Below are 15,717 nucleotides of genomic sequence, written 5' to 3'. Positions count from 1 at the left end.
CCCCACGGCCACTTTGATTGTTACGCGCCCTCAACTTAACAGAGTGCAGCGCTCCGGGGGTGCAGCGGCGCCTCCACCCAGCGCCACCTGGGTCCTCGCGCGAGGTGGAGCTGCGGCGGGAAAGCCGAGCCGCCGCCCGCGTTCTTCCGGCCCGCAGCCCGCGGCGGGGGAGGGGCAGCCGCCGCCCGCGTTCTCCCGGCGCCCGCGGCCCGCGGAAGCGCGGCCACAGCTGGGGATCAGCTGCTGAAGGAGGCGGAGAAGGAGAGGGAGGAGCCTGGGGGGGAAGAGGAGGGAGGGGACCGTCAGGAAGCCGCGAACGCCGCCGAGTGTCTGCACACCTCGCTCCGTCTGCCATGGCTGGTTAAAGAACCATCCGGATCGCAGCGCGGGGGGAGGGTCGGGCGGGGGGAGCGCGGCGGCCGCGCGTGAGGCCGAGGGAGGGGCGGCGGCGCGAGCGGCGGCGGCGGTTCCAGGATGAAGAGGAGAGCTGGCCTGGGGGGCAGCATGAGGTCAGTGGTGGGCTTCTTGTCCCAGCGGGGCTTGCATGGGGACCCCCTGCTCACTCAGGACTTTCAGAGGAGACGCCTGCGGGGCTGCAGAAACCTCTACAAGAAGGACCTCCTCGGCCACTTCGGCTGTGTCAATGCCATTGAATTCTCCAACAATGGAGGCCAGTGGCTGGTCTCAGGTAAATCAACCCCCTTCCTCTCCCTGCGTCTCCCGGCCCCTTTCCGATCTCCCCCTCTCGCTCCCTCGCCACCCTCCCTCTGCCCTCCGTCCCCACCTCCTCCCTCCTCAACCCCCTCTGCGGTGGGAAGGTTTGGTGTCAGATTAAAACCATTGCAAGGGGAGGGAGGGAGGGGAAGGAGAGGATGTCTTCTATAAAAAAAGACCCAAAATGGTTGACAGGTCCTTAATTCTCTTTCTCCCAAGTGTAGAGTGATCCCCCCTGCTGCCTGTCCCGACAGTGTGGGTCTGGAGGGGGACGGGGTTACCGCTTGATAAAGTTTGATGGGAAACTCTTCCTCCGCGTACTTGAAAAGGTGTGGGGGGCATTTGGGGATCGGAGGGGGGGAGGCCGAGGCGCGCCTGAGGCCGGGGCAGCTCGAGCACCCGGCGCCGGCGTCCTGGGCCGGGGCCTTGGGGCCGGGGCCGGGCGGTGACAGGGCTGGCCGCCGGGAGGGTCGGGGCTGGCTGGGTGAGCGGCCCGGGAGCTGGCTGGCAGGCGGGCCGCTGTTGGCCGCCCCGCTCGGCGCCCTTAGGGGCCCAGCTCCATCTCCTTTCGTCATGTTTTTATTATGGTTTCGGGAGTGTCGAGGGCTCTGCAGGCGAAAAGGCGATGGCCTGAACTTGAATGCGCAACTTGTGGGGCAGGGGGTGGCGAGTGGCCGACCTGGGAGACTTGTTGGCGGGAGCCCTTGCCCGCATCCCCTCCCCGCGGCCGCCGTTGCAGGTGGTCTCCTCGCCCCCTCCCTCCTGCCCAGCTGGGCTCGGTTGCCCCCGGGCTCCGCCGCCGGTGTGGGGAAAGTAGCGAAATCGAGGCCGGGGCTCCGGCCGGGCGGTGTAGGCCTCGTTCTCCCGGGGCTCCTAGCGACAGGCAGCTGAATCGATAGCCTATTGCTCCCGGGGAGGCTCGGGCCAGGCGAGCCTTGGCGACAGCTGCCCCGGGGGAGGTGCGCCTGCTGCTCGCGGGGGCGCTCGCGCCGCCGCCCTCCTTCCGGGGGTCGCAGACCTAAGGCGGGCGAATGGGGATGGAGTACTGTGGGGGCGGCTCCCCGAAACCTGGCTAAGGGGAGGAGGGTGGAGACGAGTGCCCTGGCGTTCCTGCTCGCCGTCTGCCTTCCTCGTCCCTTTTCCTACATTGAGAGGAACAGGGAGTCCACTGCTGGACGTGGCGCTTCGCTTCTCCCGGGCCGGTCCCCGAATGATTTTCTAATTTACGTCAGTGGGCAGCTTGCCAGAAACTTCTGGGATCATGGCAAAGCATTGGTCTTTCTTGGAGATTAACAGTCGAAGTGACACGGGGTGTTGCAGTTCAATTTGGGGGTAGCAGAGATAAGACCTGTGATCATTTCACGATGAACCTTCTGGGGTTTCTGCAGAACTGACTTGACTTTTCCACCCCAGATCGTTTTCTCTTTGACTAGGTAGATTTTGGCGCTAGATCATCCCCGGAAGAAACCTGATATTCCACTTCAAGGCATATCCCAAACAAAAGCTTTCTTTTCCCACTCGGCCCAAAATTCCAAAGGCAAAATGGGGGAAGGTCTCTTTAAAATCTCCCAGTTTTCCCCACTACTGTTTCTTCTGTATTCATAATACTCCTGTCTCCCTTTCAGACTGATGTATTCCAACAGAGGTGTTCCCAGTCACAAGTAAATTCACCCTAATGGGTTAGGGGATTTGGGTGCACTCTTTTATAGACTGAACTAATAATTTTAATGAAATCATAAGTACAGTTGTACATTGCCCAGTGTAACACACTTTTTAAAAATAACGGATTTGTGGCCCTGCCAGGGCAGCTCAGTTTATTGGGGCATCTTAGCAATAGCCAAGGTTTGGGGTTCTATTACCAGTTAGGGCACATACAAGAATCAACCAGTGAATGAATAATTAAGTGGAACAACAAATTGATGTCTCTCCACCCCTCCATCTCTAAAACAAATTTTAAAAAATAAGTAAAGCCCTGGCCAGTTTGGCTCAGCGGTTAGAGCGTCGGCCTGCGGTCCGGAGAGACCCGGGTTCGGTTCCCGCTAAGGGCACGTACTTCGGTTGCAGTTTGTCCCCGGCCCTGGTTGGTCGTGCGGGTGGCAGCCACTCGATGTGTCCCTTCACGTCGATGTTTCCCTCTCTCTCTCCCTCCCACTCTATCTGTACAAAAAAAAAATGGAAAAATGTCCTCGGGTGAGGATAAAAAAAAAAAAAAAAAAAAAAAAATAAGTAAATAAAAACAACAGATTTATTAAGATATAATTCACATGCCATACAGTTCACCCATTTAAAGTTAACAGATTACATTAATTAAAAAAAATAAAGTTAACTTTTTTTTTTTTTTTTTTTAATCCTCACCCGAGGACATTTTTCCATTTTTTGTTCAGATAGAGTGGGAGGGAAGGAGAGAGAGGGAGAGAGAGAGAGAAACATTTACGTGAAAGGGACACATCGAGTGGTTGCCACCTGCACAACACAACCAGGGCCGGGGACAAACTGCAACCGAGGTGCCTGCCGTTAGCGAGGTACATGCAGTTAGCGGGAACTGAATCTGTTCTCTCTGGACCACATGCTGATGCTCTAACCACTGAGCCAAACCAGCCAGGGCAAGTTAACATATTTTAAAAAGCACTGAAAATTTGCCTCTATTCTCTTCCAGTTATAGTTACCCTTGTTCAGGACCTTCCTCTATGTCTTGAATGAACTCCATTTTCTCTAGCCTTAGCTAGTTCATTTCCTTTATCTTTATTTTAGTCTGTAGAAGCCGTGCTCCTTTTCTTAGGGCAGGCTCTGACAAACCTGGTTCTAGGCATTCATTTCCTTACTTTTCAGGGCCTGACTTGCCCATATCCATCAGTACTTTCTGGGTTCCAGCCTTCTTTGCCCCTATTCTTCCTCCTTTCCCTCATACTTCCTTTAGCTCAGTTCTTCCTGTTTCCTTTTTATCTACTCCTACCCTGTTTTTAGTCCTTCCAGCTGGCTTTTCCACTCACCCCTCCAGTTTAGCTCAGATAGACTTAGCTTTTCTTATTTGTTCCCAGAAGATAGAATTTTGCTTAAGAGCATTTTTAGCTATTCAACTTCCAATATGAGTACAACTTAGGCTAACAGAATATTTCTCCTGTTTGCTTCAGATAAGGAAGCCCCCTCTAGGAATCATAAATACAGCTTAACTTGTTAAAGCTAATTAAATTTTGTTCTGGGTAGTCTTTCAGTAATCTTTCTATGTTTGAAACTATAGTGTCATTTACATTTTATCTGTCATTGTCCTTCTTTAGCAGTTAACACCTGAGGGGATGGGCACATAATTTTTTGAGGTTAATGCTGTCCATCTATAATGTTTCACAACACAGTGATGTGAGGCCTGATTCTAGGATGGTAATGAGATTACTTTTAAATCATTTTGTTGTTCTTTTATCTTGTCCAGATTGGTTAAAGCCCTCAGAAAGTGGTGATTAAAATGATTCTTCCTAGTTTGTTCACTGTTCTCATTTCCTAACTCTTTGGGCAGGCTCACATTTCTTGTAACTGACACTATTTCATAGAGTTAATTAGACCTAGGGCAAAAATAATATTTGCATGATTCCTTTGGCTTTATAAAATGCTCTTTATTAAGGATTTATCATTGCTTTTTTGTGCTAACAGCTAGCCCTCTTTCCAGTGCACAATGAAACCAGCAGATATTAAAAGTAAACTAGAGTAAATCAAGAAGGAGAAAAGGCATGGCTGGGAAGTGAGATTGTGACAGCAACAAGTGGCAGTATGTTTTTTGGTTTTGTTTTTTACATTTTAACACATTAAAATATTTGTTTGTTTATTTATTTATTTATTTATTTATTATCCTCACCCGAGGACATTTTTCCATTTTTTGTTCAGGTAGAGTGGGAGGGGAGAGGGGAACAGAGAGAGAGAGAAATATCGACGTGAAAAGAACACATCGAGTGGCTGCCACCTGCACGACCGACCAGGGCCGGGGACAAACTGCAACCGAGGCACGTGCCGCTAACGGGAACCGAACCCAGGTCTCTCTGGACCGCAGGCCGACGCTCCAACCACTGAGCCAAACCGGCCAGGGCAACACATTAAAATATTTTAACATTAAAAGTATATATTTTTTTAATCCTCATCCGAGGACATTTTTTTCCATTTTTTGTTCAGATAGAGTGGGAGGGAGAGCGAGGAAGAGAGCGAGAGAAACATCAACGTGAAAGGGACACATTGAGTGGTTGTCACCCGCACAATCCAACCAGGGCCGGGGACAAACTGCAACCAAGGTACGTGCCCTTAGCGGGAACCGAACCTGGGTCTCTCTGGACCACAGGCCGATGCTGTAACCGCTGAGCCAAACCGGCCAGGGCAGTATTTTTTTATTGTTGATCAGAAAAGGGCATCACTGTGATATCATGTAAGGTAGTGTGATATAGCATACACATGGTTAAAATCACTGCTTTGTCATTTAATGTGTGACCTTAGTCAATGTGCTGAACCTCTCTGAGTCTGTTTCCTGATCTACGCAGTGGGAATACCAGTACCCACATGAAGGGCTGTTGTGAGAACTACATTGGGCAAAGTTTAGGTTGGGAGCTAAGCAGAATGCCAGGCCTTTCAGAGAACATGCTGAATTTTTTTTCTTTCCCCTTTGTACTTATTAGTCGTGGTGTCATTATTAGCTGACACTTGTTCTTACAGTATTGGTAATGAATTTGTGCAAATGAGGCAGACAGGATAGTTTTGTGACCTTTTGATGTGGAATGAGGCACAATGTGATGTGGAAGGAGCCTGGGATTTGGTGCCACATGATAGGAGTTGGAGGCTCTACCAGTCACAAATAATATGAAGGTAAGTCCCTTCATTCCACATCTGTAAAATGGGGATAACAAATTGTTCTCACTACCTAACAAGGCAGTAGTATTCAATGAAATGTTATGTGTGAAGGTACTTTGTGAACTACATGAGTTTGAGTGAACATTACTTTTTATAAGGAACAGTTTATGCTTAATGCTTACAGTCTCTTAGAATATTTATGTGTTAGTTCTTTGAGGGATGAAGAAAAATGTATAATGCAGTCCTACTTATAAGAGATCTGAACAACATCAAGGATGTTATGTTAGTACACATATTTAGGGGATATCCTGGGTTTACCTTTTAAGTCTTTGGTTGCATTTAGTACTTTCCATTGCCCTCACTGCCTCCTCTAATGGTTCTCCTTTTCCCTAGGATGGAGTCCTTTATATGTTTGCTTAAAGTGTTTTTTTTCTTTGGGAAGAAGATGAACATCTTGGGATCTCACTGGGAGACCATTCAGAATGTAGCTCTTTGTGTATCTGGCTTGGATTGTAACTCTGCCTCTACTTATAACTGGGATAACTAGTTTTATTTTTATTTCACATGGATTTCTGACTTTATTGATCATTATAAGTATCCACAGTTATATAGGGAGATTAAAAGCATGAACCCTGGAGTCAGGCAACCTTGGTGTGAGGTGGGGGGGCAGGGATATCAGCTCAACTACTTGCTAACTGGGTTACCTTTGACAAGTCATTTATCCTTTCTGTTTCCTCATCCATATAATAGGGACAGGAATACCTCACATGGCTGTGATGAGGAATAAATGAAATAACATTTGTAAAGTTCTTATTTAGCACTAGGGCCTAGCCCCTGCTGTTGCTGTGGTTGCTGTGCTGCTGCAACTGTTGTTATTGTTTAACTTGAAGCTCACAAAAAGCTTTTAGGAGATTGACACCATTAACATCTAACATGTATTGCACATGGCAGAGTACAATGTGAAAAATTGAGAAAGGCTTCGATTAAATGAATTGTTAAAAATGCTGCCCAGGCCCAGCCGGTGTGGTTCATTGGTTGAATATCGACCCATGCACCAAGAGGTTGCTGGGTTCGAGTTCCAGTTAGGACACATGCCCAGGTTGTGGGCCCAGTCCCCAGTGGGGGGCATGCAGGAGGAGGCCAGTCAATGTTCTCCCTCATCCATGTTTCTCTCTCTCTCCCCGTACCCCTCTCCCTCTAAAAATCAATAAAGGAAAAGTAAAAAAAAAAAAAAAAAGTGCTGTCCAGCTAGAGTGGCTCAGTGAATTGAACGTTGTCCCAGGGACTGAGAGGTCCTGGTTCGATTCCTGGTCAGAGCATATACCCAGGTTTTGGGCTCAATCCCCAGCAGGGGGTGTGCAAGAGGTAGCCAGTCATCGATGTTTTTCTTTTACATTGATGTTTCTATCTCTCTCCCTTCCTTGCTCTCTAAAAAAATAAATAAAAACATTTTTTTAAAATGATTTGTGAATAAGCTCAACTCTGGTATTGTCATCAAAGCATATTTTTAAGCATCAAATAATAGCTATGATAATGACTATATGCTTAATTTGAACCTGTTAATATTTTCCTGTTGCCCAATCATTAATTATATCTCATTTTATAGAATCTTTTTTTTTTTGTAAAGAAATTTATCTAAGAGCATATTATCTATAGGTAAAGTGTTTGGCTTTAGTTTGACTTAATAAAACTTCTCATGAGTTTAATTAGAATGAATTTCTTGATCTAGTGGTGAGTTTATCTGGAGAAATATGGCCATTAGTAGGGCAGATTTCTGACTTTGAAAAGCTTTCATAGTACTTACATTTTGACAAGGTGATTAGGGAATCCTTGGATTTTCTTCTGGACTTTTCTATTTACTGATAGTTCATTGTTTTGAAGGTGTTAAATTTTATTTTTTGGTCTATTTATTCAACAAATAGTTTTTGAGTGCATACTGTTTATAAGACAGGAGCTATGAGAAGAGCAGAGATGATGAATCAGGTATAAATCATGCTCTCAAAAAGCTTGCATTTAGGAGTATTTACTTCTCATTTGTAACAGTGCGTCACCCTTTTTAATTTTTCCCCTCTGCTTTATGATACTTTAATAGATATTTGATTTTCCTCTGGTTTATGGTACTTAACGTAGCAAAAATTCTCTTTTGTCTATGAGCTTTAGTGGGGAAGAAAGAAGACTCAGAGATGGCCTTGGAGGACATTGCTATGATAAATTATATAGATCATGTGATAAGGATAAGGTAACATGGGTATTTATAGATACACATTATTTTTCCTCCTTGTTCTTCAGCCAACTAAGTGGTATCTATCAAGGATTGGCAAATTTATAATTATGTCCTGGTTTGTCACTTCTGCTTTAAAAAAATCTAGTGAGATTTAATGGATGACCACCATTCTCATTAGACATTATTAGCACATCAAAAAGTTGTCTTTGTGTTTATATTGTTCAAAAGATCATCACTGACTTGACTTATGCCAGTGTGTTTTTTATTATTAAGAGTTTCTAAGAGCCCTGGTCAGTTTGGCTTAGCTGTTAGAGTGTTGCCCATGGACCAAAGAGTTGTGGGTTCAATTCTGGTTATGGGCATATACGTTGGTTGCGGTTTGGTGTCCCAAGCCCTGCTCAGGGTCCTGTGGGAGGCAACCAGTCCAGGTATCTCTCTCACAGCAGTGTCTCTCTCCCTCCCTCCCTCTCTGACTGAAGATAAAAGGAAACAGTTTCCTTGGGTAGGATTTAAAAAAAAAAAAAAAAAGAGTTGCTAAGCGTGGCAGCCTTCATTTACTGTATTGAAAGGAGGTGTCAGCCAGGTGCATGTGTGTACTCATTTACTGACAATTGATAGATTCGGTTGTCAGGTACAGTTGGAATGATTCAGATCAGAGAAATTTTATTGACCAGTAAAACTTTAGACACAAATGCTTACTACTTTCTGAATGTTGAGTTCAGAAGTGGACGCATTTCTGTTTCTTTTTTTTCTTTATTTTAATGTTTTTCCCTCACCGTTTATCCCCCCATACCTTTCTCCACCTCACCCACCCTCCTCTGCTCCCCACAATCACCACACTATTGTCTGTGTCCATGAGTTTTTGGGTTTTTTTTGCATTTATTTTCTCATCCATTGAGTACTTCCATTGCTAATAAAGTGTTTGATTTTTTATTTTATTTTTTTTTATCCTCACTTGAGGACATTTTTGCATTTTATCTTCAGATACAGTGGGAGGGTGAGAGGGAGGAAGAGACAGAGAGAAACATTGACATGAGAGAGACCACTTGATAGTGGTTGCCACCCACACAACCCCATCTGGGGCCAGGGACAGATTGCAACCGAGGTACGTGCCCTTAGCGGGAACCGAACCTGGGACTCTCCAGTCTGCGGGCTGACACTTTAACCGCTGAGCCAAACTGGCCAGGGCAATAAAGTGTTTGATTTTAGTCTTTTATTTCCTTTTTTTATAATTTCAAGAAAGAGTTAGTTTTTCTTATTGTTTTAGTCTGAATTTATATATTCAAGGGTAGAACTAAAGCCTTTTAAGATTAAAGGAATTAAAATCCTAATTCAAATGGAGATTAAGAAGGGATCAATTCTGTTTTTAATTTTTGGTGCCCTACATTCTATTGTTTCTTATAATTAAAGAACTGAATATTAATATTTTAAGATTAACTCTTAGATTATTGTGAGAATATAAAGTTATATTATCTACTTAATTCTCTGTCCTTAAAATTTTTTATTTTGAGTTATAAGGGTTAGGTTACTATTTGCCAAAGTTTGTGTATGTAAGCTGATTTTAGGTGATCTTTGGTTGGTTGTTTTGTTTTTTTAATCCTCACCTGAGGATATTTCTCTGTTTATCTTCAGATAGAGTGGGAGGGAGGGAGAGAGAGAAACATCAATGTGAGAAAGACACATCGACTTGCTGCCTCCTGCACCACCCTGACCAGGGCTGGGGATGAACTGCAACCAAGGTACTTGCCCTTGACCAAAATCAAACCCGAGACTCACTGATCTGTGGCCCGACATTCTCTAGACCGCAGGCCGATGCTCTAACCGCTGAGCCAAACTGGCCAGGGCTGTGGCCCGACATTCTAACCACTGAGCCAAACTGGTTAGGGCTTAGGTGATCTTTTAATGAATATTTAAATTTTAATAGTACATTTACTTATTATTATTGTTATTTTAGAATAGTTTATTGATTTTTAGAGAGAAAGGAAGAGAGAGGAAGAGAGAGAAACATCGATGTGAGAGCAGAACATCTATGGGCTACCTCATGCATGACCCGGACTGGGATGGAGCCCACAACCCAGGCATGTGCCCTGACTGGGAATCTAACTGGCAACCTCCAGGTACCTGGAATGATGCCCAACCAACAGCCACACCGGCCAGGGCTGTACATTTATTTTCATTCCTATTAGAAAAGTTAGTATGCATAAAATATTATCCTTTTTAAAATTTTTTTATCATCAGATAGAGTGGGAGAGAGGGAGGAAGGGAGAGAGGGGGGGGATAGAGAGAGAGAGAGAGAGAGAGAGAAAGAGAGAAAGAAACATTGATGTGATAGAGCCACATCAATTGGTTGCCTCCTGCACAACCCTGACCAGGGCCAGGGAGGAACCAAAACCAAGGTGCGTGCCCATGACTGGAATCGAACCCGTAATTTATTGGTCCACAGACCGATGCTCTAACTGCTGAGCCAAACCAGTCAGGGCTAAAATATTATTTTTAATGAATTTATTGCTTTAGGTGTGGTTACATTTTTAAAAGTCAATTTAAAGAAAAATAATAGAGTCTCCTTTTCCTTGGTGAGATGGTGGGGTATGACTTGACTACTCATATCACGTACTTTTTGGATCGGCATCTAGTCTTTCCGTTGCTTAAGTTTATCTCAGTAAAGGAGATATATAATGAAAAAGAATTATTACAAGGAAAATTGGATCTTCTTAGTGATACCAACATGGTAGACTTTGCTATGGATGTATACAAAAACCTTTATTCTGATGATATTCCCCATGCTTTGAGAGAGAAAAGAACCACAGTTGTTGCATAGCTGAAACAGCTTCAAGCAGAAATAGGACCAATTGTGAAGATCGTTTGAAGATCCAGAAACTACAAGGTAAATGCAGTCAACCAGGGATGGTCAGATGCTGTTTGACTATCTGGCCGACAAGCATGGTTTTAGGCAAGAGTATTTAGATATACTATACTCTACAGGTATGCACAATTACAATATGAATGTTGTAGTTACTCTGGAGCTGCAGAATATCCTTACTTCTTTAGAGTGTTGGTTCCAATAACGGAGAGAAATGCTTTGAGTTCACTCTGGGGAAAACTGGCCTCTGAAATCTTTTTTTTTTTTTTATCCTCACCCAAGGACATTTTTTTCCATTTTTTGTTCAGATAGAATGGGAGGGAGAGAGAGGAAGAGAGAGAGAGAAAGAGAGAGAGAGAGAAACATCGACGTGAAAGGGACACATCGAGTGGCTGCCACCCGCATAACCAACCAGGGACAAACTGAACCGAGATAAGCACCCTTAGCGGGAACCGAACCCGGGTCTCTCCGGACCGCAGGCCGATGCTCTAACCGCTGAGCCAAACTAGCCAGGGCCCAGCCACAGTATCTTAATGCAATTCAAACAATGTGTCCACATATTCTTCCACTATTTGACTGCAGCAGTCACAACAAGCAAAGATTTCGAAAATGCCGGCAGGTGATAAAAGATGTAGTCAAAGTTATTCAGCAAGATTCTTACACATATAAAGACCCAATTACATAGTTGGAATGTTTATATGTTAACTTGACTTTGATGGGGCTCAGAAAAAGCTGAGGGAATGCTAATCTGTGCTTGTGAATGACTTGGTGGCTTGTCTTGAGGATTTTATTGAAAATGCTCGTCTCTTCATATTTGAGACTTTTTGTCGCATCCACCAGTAGTGTATCAACATTAACATGTTGGCAGATAAACTGAATATGGCTCCAGAAGAAGCTGAAAGGTGGATTGTAAATTTAATTAGAAATGCAAGACTGGTTATGGGTAACAGTGTAGTCTCACCTTATCAGCAAGTGATTGAAAAAACTAAAAGCCTTTCATTTAGAAGTCAGATGTTGGTCATGAATATTGAGAAGAAACTTAATCAGAATAGTAGGACAGAGGCTCCTAACTGGGCAACTCAAGACTCTGGCTTCTACTGAAGAACTGTAAAGGAAAGACAAACACACACACACACACAAAACTGTAAAGAAAAGATGAAATAATAAAACCATTACATATAGGGTGACATACATTTTAGAAACAACATATTGAGTATAAATTTTGGAGGATTTGAATAAAATTGGCTGTGTAAAAAAAAAGAAAAAATAATGTATGTGGATAAAGCAAAAATCAAAAGGTGATCAAGGTTGACTGAAGCTTGGGAAATACTGCATTAGGTAACCATTTTTATATATCTTCTTTCATCCTCATTGAATCAGAGAGATGAAATGATCTTCATTTTATGGAAGAGGAGTAGAGCAATAGAAAAGTGACTTGCCTAGAGCTGCCCAGTTAGTCTTTGGTAATCAGGATCCTGTTTCTAAGTTGCTTATTTTATTTTATTTTATTTTATTTATTTATATTTTTTGGTATGTGCCCTTAGCCGCTAGGGCCTAGCGGGAACTGAACCCTGGACTCTCGGGTCCGCAGGTTGATGCTCCAACCACTGAGCCAAACCAGGGCTAAGTTGCTTTTTTTATATGTTTCTTTCTTTTTTTTCCTTTTCTTACAAGATGGGCCAGTTTTTCTGGATCTTTTTTAAAAGAACTAAAAGCTGAGCCCTGGCCTATTTTGCTCGGTGGTTAGAGCGTCAGCCTGTGGACCAAACAGTCGCGGGTTAAATTCCGGTCAAGGGCACGTACCTCAATTGTGGTTTGGTCCCCAGCCCTGGTCGAGGTTGTTCAGGAGGCAACCAATTGATCTCTCTCTCTCTCTGTCGCCCCCCCCCCCCCACCAAAGAGAGGAGAGAGAGAGAGCTAGAAACATGGATGAGAGAGAACATCGACTGGCCACCTCCTGCATGCCCCCCACTGGGGATTTGGCTCACAACTTGGGCATATGCCCTGACCAGGAATCAAACCAGCAACCTCTTGGTGCATGGGTTGACGCTCAACCACTGAGCCACACCGGTTGGGCAGAATAAAGTGCTTTTTAGAAGAAGATTTAAATAACGTAACATGGAATTATTTGCCCAGAGAGCACACTCACTTGGAAAGTCATTTGGAAGCACTTTCCCACAGATAACGTATCATAAAAGGAAGTGTAACTCCTAGACCAGATGATAAGCCTGTTTAATCCTTAATGAACTGCGTATATAGTGTTCTTGAAAGTAAAATTTACTTCTGTCACCAGCAACTTCATTCTGCTTCTGTGAAAAAGGAGGCATTTTATTTCCAAGGTTATTCACTGATTGGGTAAGGAAGGAGGGTTGCTCTTTAGATTCTGCTCTTAGGTTCCACATGTTCTTCACAATAATTTTCCTAATTCAGGGATTTAGGGAAAGACATAGCAATAGTATTTTATTACTTTAGTTGTCTTCTTTTCCCTTGCCTTCATGTTCACTTAATCTTGCCACCTTCTTCACTCCTTACACTGTGCTGTGTTGAATACTGAGATTCTATCATGTACCTCTCAGGATACAGAGTTGATGTTCATTGGAGATCAAGTCCATGTGCTCCGAGTGCCATTTTCCTATTGGGGCTAATTTAAAAAATACATATACTTTTATCAATTTTTTTTAGAGAGAGAGATATAAACATTGATGAGAGAGAAACATTCATCAGCTGCCTCTTGCCACACCCTCTACTTGGGATATAGCCTGAAACCTGGGCATGTGCCCTAACTGGGAATGGAACCAGTGACCTCTTGGTGCATGGGACGATGCTCAACCAACTGAGACACACTGGCCAGGTCATGGGGGCCAATTTTAATATGGAAGTAATATTCCAGGGCTGGGGCATGCAGGAATCAACGAGAAAATGGCATTTGAGGAGATTGACAGGTTTAAAATAGATCCAAATAGTGGAGATGATGGTGGTGGAAAGGCAGATCTTCATCTTCCCTTTTGCCTATGCTGGGCCTCCTGCTGGTTGATAAAGGTGAGATAAAAATTACTTTATATGATTAATAAGGTAATTGTAGGTCCCCTGCCTGCCTTGGTCCCTGCTGGGATCCTTATAACTAAGGTCCATATATTCTGGTTCACTTGGGACCATCCCAATTGTCCCAGTACAAATATCAGTGCTCTTTTCATTCTTAAAAAGGTCCTAGTATGAATCATAAGGTGGTGGTGGTGGTGGTGTTTTATCCTCACCCTAGGACATTCTTGCATTTATCTTCAGATAGAGCGGGAGACAGAGAGGGATGAAGAGAGAGAGAGAGAAACATCGATGTGAGAGAGACACATTGACTGGTCGCCACCCACACGACCCCAACCAGGGCCAGGGACGAGCCGCAACGGAGGTACGTGCCCCTAGTGGAAACCGAACCCGGGCCTCTCTGGACTGTGGGCTGGCGCTCCAACCACTGAGCCAGATCGGCCAGGGCTGTTGTTTTTTAAATTTAATTTTTAGAGAGAGGAAGGGAGTCAGAGAGAAAAACACCAATATGTTGTTCCACTTATTTATGCAGTCATTGATTGATTCTTGTATGTACCCTGACTGAGGATCAAACCCGGTGTATCAGGATGATGCTCTAACCAACTGAGCTACCCAGCCAGGGTTGAATGATAAGTTATATGGCCACTTACTCATAATATCCCAGCTGACAGGAACTCAGGTAAAACTAAAGCCCTAGTCTCTTAAATCCTCCTATTTACCATTTAATGCATCTGGTGGAAAAGCCTCCGAGCATCCCTTCTCCCCATGTCAGGTCTCACACCTGCCACTTTTAAGGTACTGAATTGAGCCTGACAGGCAGTAAGGTTGGTTAGTTATTTGTCTTTGTCTTCTTATTAGAAAGGGGGTAAAATTATTAAGAAAATATGAAGTCCAGGCTTGTTCTCCCTCAGGAGCATGCCCGAGCCTTTCCTTTTCCCTCTTCTTCCCCAGGGCCCAATACTTTTGCCTTTCTCTCTCCTAAGTTCCAAAGGCTCTTCTTTTGCTTCTGTAACTTGTTTCCTGAGCCTACGCAGCCCAGCTGGCTCACTTCTACTACCTCTGTAACTTTCTAAATAAACTTACTCTTATTTTGGGGGTGGGGGTGCTAAGTCCAAAGATTAAGTTACCTTTTTTTTTTCCTGGATACTATACTTCCTCTTATAGTTCTTGTTCTGTTCCCTTGTACACTCTTTTTTTTTTAAGTCTTCCTATGCGTTGTTGTTTTCCAGAGTTGATTTTGAGGAAAGGTGTTTTGAGGACTGATTCTCCCATTCAGTTGTGATTTTTTTTTTCTTGAGGTGTTTTTAACTTAAAGTGGGTATGCTATTGATATTAAAACCATGCTATAGACATAGTTTTGTGAATTATTTATCCAGCACTATGGTACATTTGGAGTAAAAGTTGGCCAGTGTATAGATTGGCCTCGGGTTTTTAGGAATTGTAGTTTTTCAGGTATATGGCCAGTTGGCTCTAGAATGTCTTTCATGTTGTGGAATATCATCAGTAAAGAAGGTATGCCCTGCCCTGGCCGGTTTGGCTCAGCGGTTAGAGCGTCGGCCTGCGGTCTGGAGAGACCCGGGTTCGGTTACCGCTAAGGGCACGTACCTCGGTTGCAGTTTGTCCCCGGCCCTGGTCGGTTGTGTGGGTGGCAACCACTCGATGTGTCCCTTTCACATCGATGTTTCTCTCTCTCTCTCTGTTCCTTTCTCTCCCTCCCACTCTACCTGAACAAAAAATGGAAAAATGTCCTCGGGTGAGGATAAAAATAAATAAATTAATTAATTAATTAAAAAAAAGAAGGTATGCCCTGGTTGGTATGGCTCAGCAGTTAGAGCTTTGGCCCTCAGACTTGAAGGGTCACAGGTTTGGTCAAGGGCATGTACCTGGGTTGCAGGTTTGATCCCTGGCCCTGGTTGGGGTCCTGTGCGAGGCAGCCAATCAATGTGCCTCTCTTTCATTGATGTTTCTCTCCTTCTCTCTCCCTCTTCTTCTCCTTCTGCCTCTCCCTCTCCCTTCCCTCTCCCTCTCTTCCCTCCCCACCCTCCTTCCTTTCTTCCCT

The 15,717-nt window shown here is 44.3% G+C and overlaps 1 protein-coding gene and 1 pseudogene across 6 annotated transcripts in view; both read left to right on the top strand.

The window, feature by feature from the left end:
• Positions 1-327: 327 nt before the first annotated feature.
• Positions 328-15,717, top strand: part of DCAF5 (DDB1 and CUL4 associated factor 5) — a 123,696-nt gene continuing 108,306 nt past the window's right edge. For 2 of the 6 annotated variants that reach the window (XM_036255298.1, XM_036255290.1), the window contains exon 1: positions 461-688. In XM_036255298.1, the coding sequence (XP_036111191.1) occupies positions 475-688 (214 nt within the window). In that variant the 5' untranslated portion in view covers positions 461-474. Of the gene's footprint in view, positions 689-4,362; positions 4,472-7,697; positions 7,775-15,717 lie in introns of those variants that run through there. The other 4 variants (XM_036255308.1, XM_036255318.1, XM_036255338.1 and 1 more) reach the window with 4 other exon arrangements.
• On the top strand, positions 10,338-11,921 carry LOC118626072 (annotated as a pseudogene).

The sequence above is a fragment of the Molossus molossus genome, unplaced genomic scaffold (genome assembly GCF_014108415.1).
Source record: "Molossus molossus isolate mMolMol1 unplaced genomic scaffold, mMolMol1.p scaffold_m16_p_1, whole genome shotgun sequence".
NCBI classification, from domain to species: Eukaryota; Metazoa; Chordata; class Mammalia; order Chiroptera; family Molossidae; genus Molossus; species Molossus molossus.
Note: the sequence above shows the minus strand (reverse complement) of the source record. Positions and strands in the feature narration are given on the sequence as shown.